We start from the raw sequence: 14,432 nt of genomic DNA, 5'->3' as shown, positions 1-14,432 counted from the left end.
CCTAATAATAAGTAAATAAATTTTAAAAAATTAAATAAGTAATTACAATTTTATAAAACAATGATATAATTTAATATACCATGCCAATCATTGAGTCTAACAAGCAGAGCAGCATCCCAGCAAATATCCACAGCTATGCAAATAAATTTCAGTATAATTATTAATTGAACTACCATAGTTAACCCAATTAGTCAGACCTTTGAATTTTTTTATAGTCATATTTTCAAAAATGTTTAATAATCTTAAATAGTAAACAAACTTTCCAGACAAAAAGCAAGTTGTTTTAAAGCCAAGAAAAACCAAAACTTAATGTTGGAATTTAGAGCATGGATTGTTTTGCCTGTACTCAAAAACTGGTGATTAAGTAATCAGCTGGGCTTTTGATCACCCAAAGTATCATATGGAATAACCGAAATGTTGCAAATAGCAGTGATGATTACATAACAAATACACCCACTTTGAAGTCCTTATTTGAGACTGGATCAAACGTTCTGCTATGCCCCATTCCAGTGCAGATACAGGTATGACAGTCTCTAATTTTCAGAAAATACTAGTAATTCAAGGGGAATTCTGGACCAAAAACAATTGACAGCCAGTTAAATGGGAATCTTAATAATCACAATGTCAGCCAAGGTCACCAGTCAGTAAACTTGTAAACCAAAGCCCCCCTAAAAATGCTTGTAGATTTTATGAAAAATATCCTTGTAGTAAAATAGCTGATATACTGCTATTCCTTTTTTAATTAATTGACAATACCCTGACGAGTATTAATTATTATTTTAACATTTGTCATCAGAATCTGATTCATGTTCAGAACTTCCTGTCTGATTATAACATGAAGAGAATACAGCGAAAAATGCACTTGTTTTGTTTTCATGCTCCATAATAATGTGTAAAATTTATGTTGATAAAGTCCAGTTGATTTAAATGCCAATCTACTGATCAAAATTTTGAAATCTTATTAGATGTCTCGATTCTGTCACATTTATGTATTTACCACTGGAGAGTATAGAAAGGGAAACAAGGCAGTCAAGCACATCAGTTCCTGTTCACACTAAAGTGGATTAAATTGAGTGATATATAAATATTTACAAATGTATGCTTGTTGTTATCAATGTTTTCCCTTTTCCACTAAACTAAACTGCAATTACATTTATTTCTGTTAAAGTGGCTAACATCTGCAACGTGTGAGCTTCAGAAGTTCCTGTAGTCTTAGTTTTTTGTTCAGCGTCATATTTACTCTTGGTAACCTCATTTTGGATATAGTATAGTTTTCATACATATAACAGGTTTACAAGTATTGGTATTTGGCATTTAAATTCCTAAATCAGTGTTAGTTATTTGACTGCATTATTTACTTAAGGTAATGATCACCATATTTTGGAGTTATAGTATCTCCTGTTATAAGTGTCTGGATATTTGAGTTAATGACAGTAAGTCATATTTTAAATACAGAAAGAAAGTACATTTTTATATGCAAAAATACTTTGAAAGTATCGTGTATCAATGCATTGACCTGAAGATCAACCATCATGATGATTTAAAAGTGTTTGAAGGAATAAAGGATAAACATGACAGATGTTCCGTTTAATATATATATATATATATATATATATATATATATATATATATATATGGGGGGTGCATACATGCTTATTGATGATATAGAATGATGAAATTGAAAAGCATGATGAACTCATTATGCAGATCAGTATTTTCAATCATTGAATTAAATTCACTGCCAAAATTTTGAACACAGATCGATTATTTTTTTGAGACAAAAGCAAAAATTGTCATTGTTGCAGAAAATGTGCTTGAATGTTTTGGTTAAAATATTTTCATTTGCTTGTATTTCATAAACCCCCTGAGAATTTTCTGTATACTTTTGGATGAATCATTATGAAGTTAATTCAAGTCATTATATATACATTCTCACCCCAATAACCTTCAAGTCAAGGTCATAGTGCTATATAATTCATTTATGTGATGTGTGCTTACCCCTATGACCTTGGGGTCAGGGTCAAAATCTTAGAGAACTTGCATTCACATTTTGGTTTACATTGTGCTTTTTGCTTATATATCTTAAACTTCTTAATGAATTTTCCTAATACTTTGATGAATTATTATGAAGGCAAGACAATTCATTGCGCAACATGCTTGCTTACCCCATTGACCTTGGGGTCTAGGTTACAGTTTTAGAAACCGTTTGGTAAGGTTATAGATAAAGGGTTTTCGTTTGCTTATATTTTCTAATCCCTTCAATTTTCCTCTTAGTTGGAATGAACCATTATTGAAGCTAAAACAATTTATTTTGCAACAAGCTTTTTCAACCTTTTGACCTTGAGGTCAAGGTTACATGTAAGTGACCTGAGTAGATTTTTACATCACTAAAGCAATTTTCTCATTTTTTAAGTGTTTGGATGTTGACATTTTGTAAAAACCTTGTCAGCATGAATATGCAAAAGCGCTTGACATAGGCAATGTAATTTGATTAGTATGTATCTCTACATATTCAGATGACCAGAATAGAATCTCCTCCTTTTTTACTTTCACTTTTTTGGTGAAAATGTTTTGGTACAACTTAATACAACTGAACCCAGACTATTTGGCAAAGTTAAAATGTTTTGGATATGCATCTTTTTATGCAGATGTTGATTTGCTTAGATTTTCAGACCACTTAAACAAGTTTTCATTTATTTTAACATTGTAAAAGTTTTGTACTTTTTTGCTATGTAAACCTTTTAGGGCTGTTCCAGTAAAACGTACACGAGACCCAATGAAGGCATTTTTAGTGTAGGGTACTAACCCGTAGATGCAATTTAGAATTTTCTTATCATTTTAATATGAACTCTGTGGAATCAAAGTATCCTGGCATATATTTTTTAAAAACTGTCTTCCCTGGATAGGGTTTTCACCTAAAGACTTCTTATGATGTCTAGCTAGTCCTACATGAAGATTATGCCTCTTGGATATCTGAAGGACTTGTTATAATGTCTGGTCAGTCCTAAATGAAAATAGTGCCAATCAGACCTACAATCAATTTCAATGCCATGATGGCCATCTTTTAGATTTTGTTATCTCTGCTTCTTCCAACTTTGTACTCTTAGTGACATATTTTCACGTAAGAAAAAGACTTCTTGTGATAATGCAGTTGGTTCAAAATGAAAATAGTCCTGGTCAGACATTCAGCATTGTCACCTTGGTAGCTATCTTGAAAATTTTGTTGCAGCTACTTTTTCTGGCCCATTGGTCTTTTAGACATGGAGTTTTCAATGAAAACTTTAAAATCTGGTTGGTATTAAATAAATATGGTGCTAAACAATGGTGTCCATCTTGAAAAAATAGTTATTATTACTTCTCTTGAAGCAATTTCAAAAAATGCTTTGCTCTGTGTGTAGTTTACCCCAAATGAAAATGATGCCAATATGACCTAGAACCATGTGAAAAATTTATTAACAGCTATTTAAATGTGTGGCCATGCTGACATGTAAAAACAACAGAAAACCACCACTATTTTTCTTGCAGTATACTGTTATACTGTTTTAAAATGATGCTGATCAGACCTCCAAAGTGATGGCTGTCCTGAAAATCCAGATACGACTGCTTCATTTTGATAATTGTTATTGCAGTAGGTGGCTGCTTCAGAAAGAAAATGGCACTCATCTGACCATCAACACAGCCCCATTGGGGCCATCTCAGAAATCTTGTTATCTTTACTTCTCTCTTGCCTGAAGGTAGAATTAACAGGGGTATTCACTAAAATATTTATTGAAATATTTAATTGGTTCTGAATGATAATGGTTTGACCTCCACCATGTTCACACTTTCGTAAAAAAGTTTTAAAAATTAGACCTCGTTGATATTAGTGTAAACTCAAAGGTCATTGGTTGCATTTTGGTACTTCATTGAGTTTTTGACCTGTACATATATCAGTGAATTTTGATGAGCTGTTGTATTTATATGATTTCCAATGGACAAGATGGATGACAGCCAGCACTGACATTGACTAAGGTCAAAGAGCTTGACTCAGGTTTCAGTTGTACTGGCATGATAACACAAACAAGTGTGAATGGATATCAGTGGCGTCGCTAGGGGGGTGCGGGGGGTGCGGACCGCACTGGGTGACACCATCTCAGAGGGGTGACACCAAAATGAAAAATCGCAAATTTTACAGAGCACACAACGCTCGGTCTAGTCGGATTTCATAAGTGGATAACCGATCATAGTTAAATACATGACTAGCAGGCACAGCAGTGGCATCACTACGGGGATGCGGGGGGTGCAGACTGCACCGGGTGACACCATCAGAGGGGGTGACACCAAAATGAAAAATTGCAAATTTTACAGAGCACACAATGCTCGGTCTAGTCGGATTTCATAAGCGGATAACCGATCATAGTTAAATACATGACTAGCAGGCACAGCAGTGGCATCACTACGGGGATGCGGGGGGTGCAGACTGCACCGGGTGACACCATCAGAGGGGGTGACACCAAAATGACATTACTAAGGATTCTGTATGGTCTGTTACAGAAGGAGGACCATGGGGGTGACACCATCAGCTACTGCACTGGGTGACACCAACCCAAGTGACGCCACTGATGGATATTGTATTTATCCAAGACTGTCATAGCCTGCTGACCACATTGAGCAAAGGGGTGTAGGTAACGTGTTTGGTTCACTTAATGGAATGACATCATTATCCAACCTGAATTTTACCACTCCTAAGCTGCTGTGTGAAAAATGTGATGATCATTGGAGTGTACTGATGGTGCAACTTCATGGACAGAAGTTTAAGTACAAGAGTGTATGATACCAAAAACTTATAAAAATGGTACTAACAGCTGCCTCGCTAGGTACTCAGCATTAAGAGGTTAGTGTCAGGACTGGTCGGCTTGGTGTCAGGATAATGTGAATGGATGGGACATCATACTACATGATATCCCAGTGCTAGACATCACTATAAACTGCCACACTGCAGACATCGTAGTGATATGACTGAAAAATTGTTAAAGCTATGTTAGAAATCCATATCACACACACACACACACTTACACACACACAAGAGTGTATATTTTCATTAATCATTCTGTTTGGTTTTGGTGGCTGCATCTGCTCCATTTGACGTTAAATGCTCAGTGTAAGTGAATGATCATGGCAGGTGTTGAAGTTACACTCATTCTTGCAGTAGTATTGATGTGACCACCATTCAAGTAGCCACCCTTTGTTGCTACTATAGTTTTGTTCTTTTTATATTTTTATCTTTGATATTTGCCTAGGTGAAGCCAAGAAAGTGAAACACATATCAATATGCAAACTTTGACTGAAGGAAATCCATTATTTTGGATACCCACAAATAAGGAAACTATGAAAATTGTTTGTCACAAAAATTAACTAAACCAGAGTACATGTTTTACAACTTGAAGCTTTTTGTATATAAATAATACCTAAGAGCTATTCTTGTAAACCTGAAATTGCTAGCCAACCAGGTATGATAAAAAAAATGTTATTTGTAATTATTTGTAATTATGAAGTCAAAGGTCTAGTTTATCTGAGTATTTCTTTCCTCTGGATTCACTTTGTAATTTATTACCTAAGTGAAGGTAACCACTCATTTGGTACATATGTTGTATATCCAAGTTATATAGTAGGACCAAAGAAAAGGCTATGAATGTGATTTCAGTAACCATCGATTGATCTTTTTTTATTTGTTCTTGCAGAAAACATGAGAGATGTTTTAGCAATATCCTATCAGTATGCAAGGAAAACTTTCCCTGATGTGAAAAGTGCAGTGGAAAGCATGGGCTGGCGGACAGACATAGCTTTGCTTGGTGCAGATGAATGGAGGGCAGAGTGGGACTTTACTACAGGACTTAGTGACAAAAAGGACTTTTAATAAATGATAATGAATAAAGGGCAGAGTGAGACTTTTTAAAGACATGATGACAAGGAGATGTATATTATTTAATAGAAAATGAAAGGATATTGAGATAATGAGATATTATCTATCCAATGTTGATGGTGTTAAACCTTTACAAATTATCTTTTGAATGTTTGGAACCATTAAAATCTGGACCATTCTTCTATCTGTATATTTATATGTGCATTGAATACAGCAGAGGTCACAGTGGGACTTTACATCAAGACTTGGAGATAAAAAGGAGATACAGCTGACAAAGAAGAACCATAATAAACCACACTTGTGGCATTGTTTATCAATTTTCTGATCCAATCAAGTATGTACATGACAATTTTATTAAATGGCTCTATGCTTTATATAAAAATTATATGGAGAGTTATGATTTTTCTGAACCTTTCTATGACCATTCATCATGCATTCTTGAAGTGTCTCTTGGAGAAGGGAGACATTTCACTGTCCTGTTCTTTCTGTTCAGTTTCACAGAATAATAAACATTTTATGCAAAGATTTCTTCCCTGTTTTATTTGAATATTGATTTCATGCTTGTGACACAGACATTTCGGTCACACTGTACTTCACACTTAATGTGACACAAACATTTAGGACACCCTGTCCTTCACACTTAATGTGACACAAACATTTAGGACACCCTGTCCTTCACAATTAATGTGACACAAACATTTAGGACACCATGTCCTTCACACTTAATGTGACACAGACATTTAGGTTACCCTGTCCTTCACACTTAATGTAATAGTTCACCCAAAGGATAAAACTGATATGAAAGATATTTGTGGACTTTTCACATTAAATGTGAAGGACACAGTGAGAGTCTGTGCCATCACAACTATATTGGAGAAACAGAAAGGACATTGAAAGCAAGATTTAATGAACATGGAAGACCTAGTTCAAGCTCATCCGAAGTATCCACAATGATTGCCTTAGTGATACTGTTTCTTGGACTCAGTAAAAGTCTTTGATTGAGAACAAACCCTGGTTTGAGCATGGTGTTGGAGAATCTATCTACATCCATGTGCACAACCCAACACTGAACGGGGACATGGGCCATTTCAACCTGCTGAATATCAGGTACAATCTGATAACATTAGAGAATAGATCAATCTCTTGATAAAGTCCTTAGCATGATTACAAAAGCTTCAGGTTAGCATTTTATGTTTATTGTGTATGAGATTTAAAAGTGAAAAACATTATTAAATATGAATAATACTCATTAGTTATGTTTTCACAAACATATTCCTTATTTTTCTTCAAGGTATTTTCTTGTGTGTGACTTATGTATATATATAAACCATCCCAAAAAAATACCATCATGCAATAAACCAAGGTCAATTTATATGGGAAGAATTTATTGCATCGGGAAAAATGGAAAGCAAGTTATTAAACATTAATGATTGTTAAGTCCGATATTTCCTTTTAAACATCTAGATAAATCAACACAGTTTTTGATACTCACGTGGAACTTTTATTCTACATAATGTGAGACACATTAGTACTGAAACTAAAAGACCCCAATGACATAATTGTATGCGGTGTTACGAGTTGTGGAGAAAGTTTGAACCAGATTTGCCTGGAACAGAATGCAATTTTTTATTTTTAGTTGGAATTATTTCAATAGGTGGCTTTGGCCCAAATATGTTTCACAACATTCCATTTGGCCACCCCGTGTTGGCATTTGTGATACATGTCAAACATGAGATTACAGGATCATAAATATAATTATATTTGTAATATTCACCATTAATTTCCTTTTTTAACTATTTTGTCATGAATAATATAAAAAAACTGTTACTGTGATTGTGGTTGTAACAAGAGTCCTCAGGAATTTCCATACATTCCTTACAGAAACTACCAATGTACTGGTAGAGTGAAAAAGTTCTGTGGTAATACCATTGGAAAATGTACTGCTGTAAGCCGGAATGCAGTGCACATCTAACGGATATATATCTTTTCTCAAATATTTCAGTTCCATTCTTCCAAAACTGTCTGTTGTTTCAGAAAATTTAGTTATGTTTAGTCTTTAGAAAGTTGTTCTAGAGATTGGCTCATACGTCAATAACTGCCTATGAATGTATTCTTTTTAGGGAAACTTCTTTTCCTTCTTTTTGAAATCTATTCACTATAAATTCCTGTAATTCATTATTATTTGCATTCTTTGATAACTCTTGATCTGAATTGTTTTCTACTGAGGTTATGATAATTCAGTAAGAATCATGTCCAGATAAATTATGAATCATTAGTGGCATATGTTTAGAATATCTGCTAGTTCAAGAACACTTGATATGTGCTGGATGCCTGTATTAACATACCAGGTGATTCCTTAATCATTTTGCAAATATGGCATATTTTGGTGGAATTATAATGCTTATGTTTCTTATTAGTACTTTTCATTGTAGAAGTGTTTTTGGCTTCGGATATCATCACAGTATATGTTATTTTTTAATGCTGTCTGTAAACAATAAATTTATTGTTTTCTTTATTGATTTAATGTATAGGCAAATTGCTGATGCTTTGGGTTTTGCTGTTTTTATGGTCAGTGATGTTTTTGGTTTTGTTTACAGCTGATTATTGGCTTCTTGATACTTTCAAGGTCATAAAATGAAAGAACTTTTAATTGGTGTTTGTAGTTTTTTAAATTTTTAATGACAGAACCTTTTTGAGGTTTTTTTATATATTGTGTTATTTACTTTATTACATAATCTATTGTGTTCCTGTATTAATAATTTAGAATAAAATAATTTAGATGCTTTTTTCAAAAGTATTCTTTCTGTGCCTTTTGCTTACATTTTGGGATGATATTAAATTTGACAAATCCGTTTTTCACAGTAATAATGATTGCTCACATCAAGTGCAATATGCATATCTATTTGACAATCTTGTGCTCTCTTTACTATCCTACCTGGTTTTATACGTTTATCAGCTGTGTTATAGATATTAAAAGAGATATTTAATTTCTTTTTCAGTTTTATTTATGTTGTTGCTGTTGTTGTTGTTACAGGGTTTAACGCCATTTTCAGCACAAGATTGGTGTATATATGGCGGCCAGTATTAATGGTGGAGGAAGAACCCAGGAAAACCATGAGAAGCTACCGGCAAGCTTTCTCACATATTCACATTGGTCGAGCCCGAGACTCGAACACACGCAGACAGAGGTGAGATGGCAGTGATCCGTGACAGCGCTTTAGACCACTCGGCCACTCGGGCCCCACTTTATTTATGTCTGGAATACTTATTTGACATTTATTAAAGCAGTGCTTATATTTGTCAAGGCTAAATTATTGTGGTCTACTGGAATACTTATTTGACATTTTTTAAAGCAGTGCTTATATTTGTCAAGGCTAAATTATTGTGGTCTACTGGAATTCTTATTTGACATTTATTAAAGCAGTGCTTATATTTGTCAAGGCTAAATTATTGTGGTCTACTGGAATACTTATTTGACATTTACTAAAGCAGTGCTTATATTTGTCAAGGCTAAATTATTGTGGTCTACATGGGTGATCCTCATGAGGTTTTATAGTAGATTTTAGAGCATAAAAACAAAACATTTATTGTTTTAATCTTCAATAGTAAGACCAGCTTGTTTATTTTAAAATCTAATCTGGTAAACCTATGCATCAATCTGATCTTATATTCATATATATGTATATAAAATTAGTTAATTTATTTAGTGAAAACAAAGAATATGTAATAACTTATTCCCTGGCTGTTAAAAAAATAAACAAAAGATACGTAATTACTTATTCCCCAACTAAGTATTGAGTCTAGCAGATCAAGCATAGCTCAAACTTGACTCTCCGTTCAATTTATATTCATCATGTTCACAGGAAATATTATGTGATACCAGTCTACATAATAGTATGCACCATCTACTGTCACTGCTAATTAATTGATGAATCTTGCTGATATTTTACTGGACAAAAATCTTTAATTTTTCGATTTATTATTTTCTTTAAGTTTGGTCCAACTTCCAAAAATTGAAAAACATCCTAATTCGTTTGATGATCTTCTGCTTCCAATCTATACCCATCTACAAGCCCATTTTGTCATTTTACTTTTAGTTTCGATAACAATTTTCTTTATTTCTCATCTCGTAAAAAAACAAGGATTTAATCCTCATCTTTCACATTTAAGTATTTATGTATCAGTCAAATCTCTCACCATCTATCATGGTACTATTTGTTCCAATTGTAAGTGTGAAAAATACTTATTTATTTTTACTAAGTAAATTCTCATTTCATAATTATTCCACATTAGCAAGTAATTGAGTTCTAGTTGTTTTCTCTGTTTTTATCATTTCCTCCATTATAATACCAATTTGATTTAGCAATATTTACATATTTTATACCTTGCTCTGAGTATTTTGATGTTCCATTTCAGTCAATAGTCCTTTTCTCATCACCAGCTAACCTGTAAAATTTATTTTTTATTGATACTACTTGAACATTATTTTTCTCTACAACCATGGTCCCATACACATCATTTAAGGTTTTGAGATTTTCATTTAAAAAAAAAATAGTTTTGGCTCTTTTGAGTGTGTGTGATTTAGATTTTTAATGTAGCATTAACAATTTTTCAGTCATATCACTATGATGTCTGCAGTGTGACAGTTTATAGTGATGTCTAGCAATGGGGCATCATGCTGCAGACATGTAGCATGATGTCCCACCCAGTCACATTATCCTGACACCAGGCCGACCAGTCCTAACACTAATGTTCGTAATGCTGAGTGCCAAGCGAGTCAGCTGTTAACACCATTTTTATAAGTCTTTGGTATGACTCACCCGGGGTTCGAACCCGAGACCTCCCGCATCCGAGACAGACACTCTAACCACTTGGCCACTGGAGGGGTGGCTCTTTTGAACACGACACATAGATGGAACATGTTCCATATCATATGGGGTCAGGCCACAATTATTACTTCAGGGACATTACCCACGATTGTAGTCCCAGTCTGTTTTTAAAGCAACTTTTCGTCTCTCATTTTGGTGGCAGTGCGTGCGCTGGATTAAGGAATTCTTGGTATTTTATTTTAAGGAAATTGTTTATTCTTTAGAATATGAGCATTATGGTGTGGTTGTCTGTGTGTATTTTGGCAAAAGTGCACAGTGAGTAATGAGGCATTGTCCTTGGTTTGTAAGTGAAATCTATGACTCACCACACCTTGTTTTGTTTACATTCCAGCCTCTCAAACAGTGCTGGAATGTTATGTATTTAGGCTCTAATAAACAGTAACATAGAAAAAGTGAAAGCAACAAGCTTTGTAAAATTTAACAAATAATTTATTTCCCTGGAAAAACAATGGAGAAATGGGATAAAATAGAACATATGGTTTTAAGAATCAAATCCAAAAATAATCAGAGAATAATCCACAAATTAAATTTTAGAAGTCATAGTAATGAATAGTTCTAATGAATGAATTTGAGTTAAAGTCCCGAGAAAAAAAATCAAAAATGGAAGGCGATGACATATACTATAGCCAGTATAGTGCTGTTGTGTCTACAGTTCTTTGTTCTTCACAGACACTAATATTCTGGTGTTTGAATTCCAAATAAAATTTAAATAAATGTCTTTGTCCAAGAATTCTATATGAGCACTTAAATATTCCCAGAGAAACAAATTAATCTTTTAGAATCCAAATAGTTTGAAGAAAATTTAAAATATAACTCAACTGGTCACAACAGAAGAAAAAAAAACCACTTACGTCCCAGTGTTTAGAAGCCCGACTAATTTCTCTGTAGACAAAGATTATACAGTAACTTGAGACGCAAAACAGATTCCCGCATGAGGGTCAACCCTCCAGAATTTCGAGCACAGCGTAGAAGTATTTACGTCTAAAGTCATGTAGTCCCAATCAGCATCGATTTCACTACTATCATTCACACATTAAGAACGAATTAAAACAAGAAGTTGTTTACTTGATTCTCAATCAAGGTCAGGAACTTGGTCCGCTGTTAGATACAAAGTTCGGTGCTTACGACAAAACAGTCAGGTCAAACTAATTTCTGGGAAATATCAAATTCCAGTAAAACAAAATTACATTACTTTAACATGTTATAAAATAAAATTAAAAAATTTAAAACTTACAAACAGACAATTAAATTAAATTAAATCAAATATAAATTAAACCAAATATACATTACAGGATAACATATGACAAGAGCGTTTATCGTTAAAGATATTTTAGATTAAGATTTGATTTATTAGGATCTGGACACAATGGAAATTTCAGTGCTGACAATCCAATGTAGGGACTCCATAGAATAGACAACAGTGATCTGAAACCATATAGACACCGATGATTTGTAAGAGGAGACTAACTGTATGGTAACTTGCACTGTAATTTCGATAGTCCATTTATACAGCTATAGGATTATTTCTACCATCAGCCTGTTAAAGCTATGTCGTTGCTACATGTGCGTACTTGACATTAAAAACCACGTATATCCAGATGCCGCTTAAAACCCAGCAAGACAGATAGCGATGAATGTTTTTGTATTGCATATGCCTTCCAAAGAGATAGTTTCTAACCGTGTAAGACAGTGTACGATTATTGTTATATTTTTGATTTCATCAAAGAACTTTTCAGTTAGTTCACAGATGACGTTTATGTCTTTAATCAGCTTCAGTTAAAATCTACCACTGTAAATATGACTATCTTGTCATTGCATGCTTTTCTTACGACCCTATGGTCTCAAACTTACAAACAGAAAGAAAGCGAAATCAAACAAGTTCAATCACAAGTCTAAAAGTATAGTTTTTTATAATGAATTCCAGTCTTTGATATGCTTATGTAATAACAGTCTTGATATATCACAATGATATAATCCAAAATGTCTTAGAATGAATCCACAATAATCACAAAGTAGTGTTTGCGTCCAAAAGTCAATGAACACTTTGTAATTCTAATAGATAAGTTAAATTAAATAATCATCTCAAGTTGTTTCTGAATACAACTAAACGTAAAGAAAGGAATGAATAATTTATGTTTGCTTTATCCCTTTGTAAAAAAAAAACACAAAACTAAAACATAATAAGAGGACCAGGATGTTTGTCAGAAGTTCATTTCCGGAACCTTCTAAAATTGTCAACAAGGTCAAATCTTTTACTTAAATTTTAGTAAACAACATGACATAATTCAGGTAGGCAATAAAATTTGAAAGGGAAAAAGCAAGGTGCCGAACTCAAATCCAAGTAAATAGAATTCTAAAAAATTAATTAATAAGGAAGGCCCTAACTCCAACTCTCAGTTTCTGACAAATGTCAAGCACACAATACAAATTAAATATACATGACACTTTATAACTGTATTATATATTTATATTGTGTTATGTTAAGATCATCGTCCTTGCGAATCAATATTATATGGAATGTGTCCAAGCCTATTCGCATACGGCAGCCGTACGTATAATCTTTGCAGAAGTTAGTACACAGTGGTATTGTAGTGGGTCTCTTGAGAGACAAAAGGAGTAGAACAGGGTAAAACATGGGAATTAAAACATTAGGCCGCTATTTTGAAATGTATTGTTTACAAAATGGTTCAATAGTCCATTTTGTCGTGTTTGGCGTGAAAGTAATTGGTTGGAGTTGTCTACCCTCTAATTGTAATGAATTTTACCTAATAATGTTCACATGATGGGTCTGTCTTTTTTGTAACAGTGTAGTATACTGTTTGTATTTGGGGAAATATGCGAGTTTGTCTGTCCTCTAAATGAAATCAATACTGGTTTCTCATGTGTATGGGGTCTTTTGCATGTACTAATAAGGAACGTAATGATAAAACTCTAGTATTCAAAATATCTATTTGAATGACCAGCGTTCATTAATTTACTGACCACACAGTGTAGGATATAAAACAAGGTTTTTCTTTTAAAAAAATAATTTAAACCCCTTATCAAAAGCAATACTATACCTATCCCCTACTACACTATATTAAAATTTAAGTAAAATTTCTATTCTCCAATAACTTCCCTACCTAAGTTTGGAGGGACCAGCTCCCATCTACTGATTACTCTGTAAAGGATGTAAAAGGGGTATACAACATACGATTCAGGTCCCTTATAAACAAACGAGACTTCACTATTACCCCTACAACACTATGGTAACGAAATCATTGGGAGAAGAGAGAGAGAGAGAGAGAGAGAGAGAGAGAGAGAGAGAGAGAGAGATTAAATTGAAATTGGTTTTATCTGAGAGAGGGACACTACAAGGTGTGTGTGTGTGTGTGTGTGTGTGTGTGTGTGTTATTCATAATATTACAACCATTAAATGAAGACTAAGTTAAACTTTCGTTTCTGTATATTTTCTAGTTAATAAGAATTACATGTACAATGAAATTTCAACATCACACGTGCGCATTTTTAAATCAAACATTGACATAAACAAATAAATGCAATTAACTCGCCAATAAAATAGAGAGAAAGTTAAACCAAGTTTACACCGAAATTAAAATGATTTTTGTTTTCAGTACAAGAAGCATTTTAAACCATGTAGA

At 33.5% G+C, this 14,432-nt stretch overlaps 1 protein-coding gene across 2 annotated transcripts in view; it reads left to right on the top strand.

The window, feature by feature from the left end:
- LOC149775340 (RUS family member 1-like) overlaps positions 1 to 6,425 on the top strand; it is a 49,875-nt gene extending 43,450 nt beyond the window's left edge. For both annotated transcript variants that reach the window (XM_089942963.1, XM_089942964.1), the window contains one exon: positions 5,721 to 6,425. In XM_089942963.1, the coding sequence (XP_089799089.1) occupies positions 5,721 to 5,896 (176 nt within the window). In that variant the 3' untranslated portion in view covers positions 5,897 to 6,425. The remainder of the gene's footprint in view (positions 1 to 5,720) is intronic.
- Positions 6,426 to 14,432: the final 8,007 nt, after the last annotated feature.

This window comes from Sinohyriopsis cumingii, chromosome 19, assembly GCF_028554795.1.
Source record: "Sinohyriopsis cumingii isolate HCF-2022 chromosome 19, ASM2855479v2, whole genome shotgun sequence".
Taxonomy (NCBI): domain Eukaryota; kingdom Metazoa; phylum Mollusca; class Bivalvia; order Unionida; family Unionidae; genus Sinohyriopsis; species Sinohyriopsis cumingii.
Note: the sequence above shows the minus strand (reverse complement) of the source record. Positions and strands in the feature narration are given on the sequence as shown.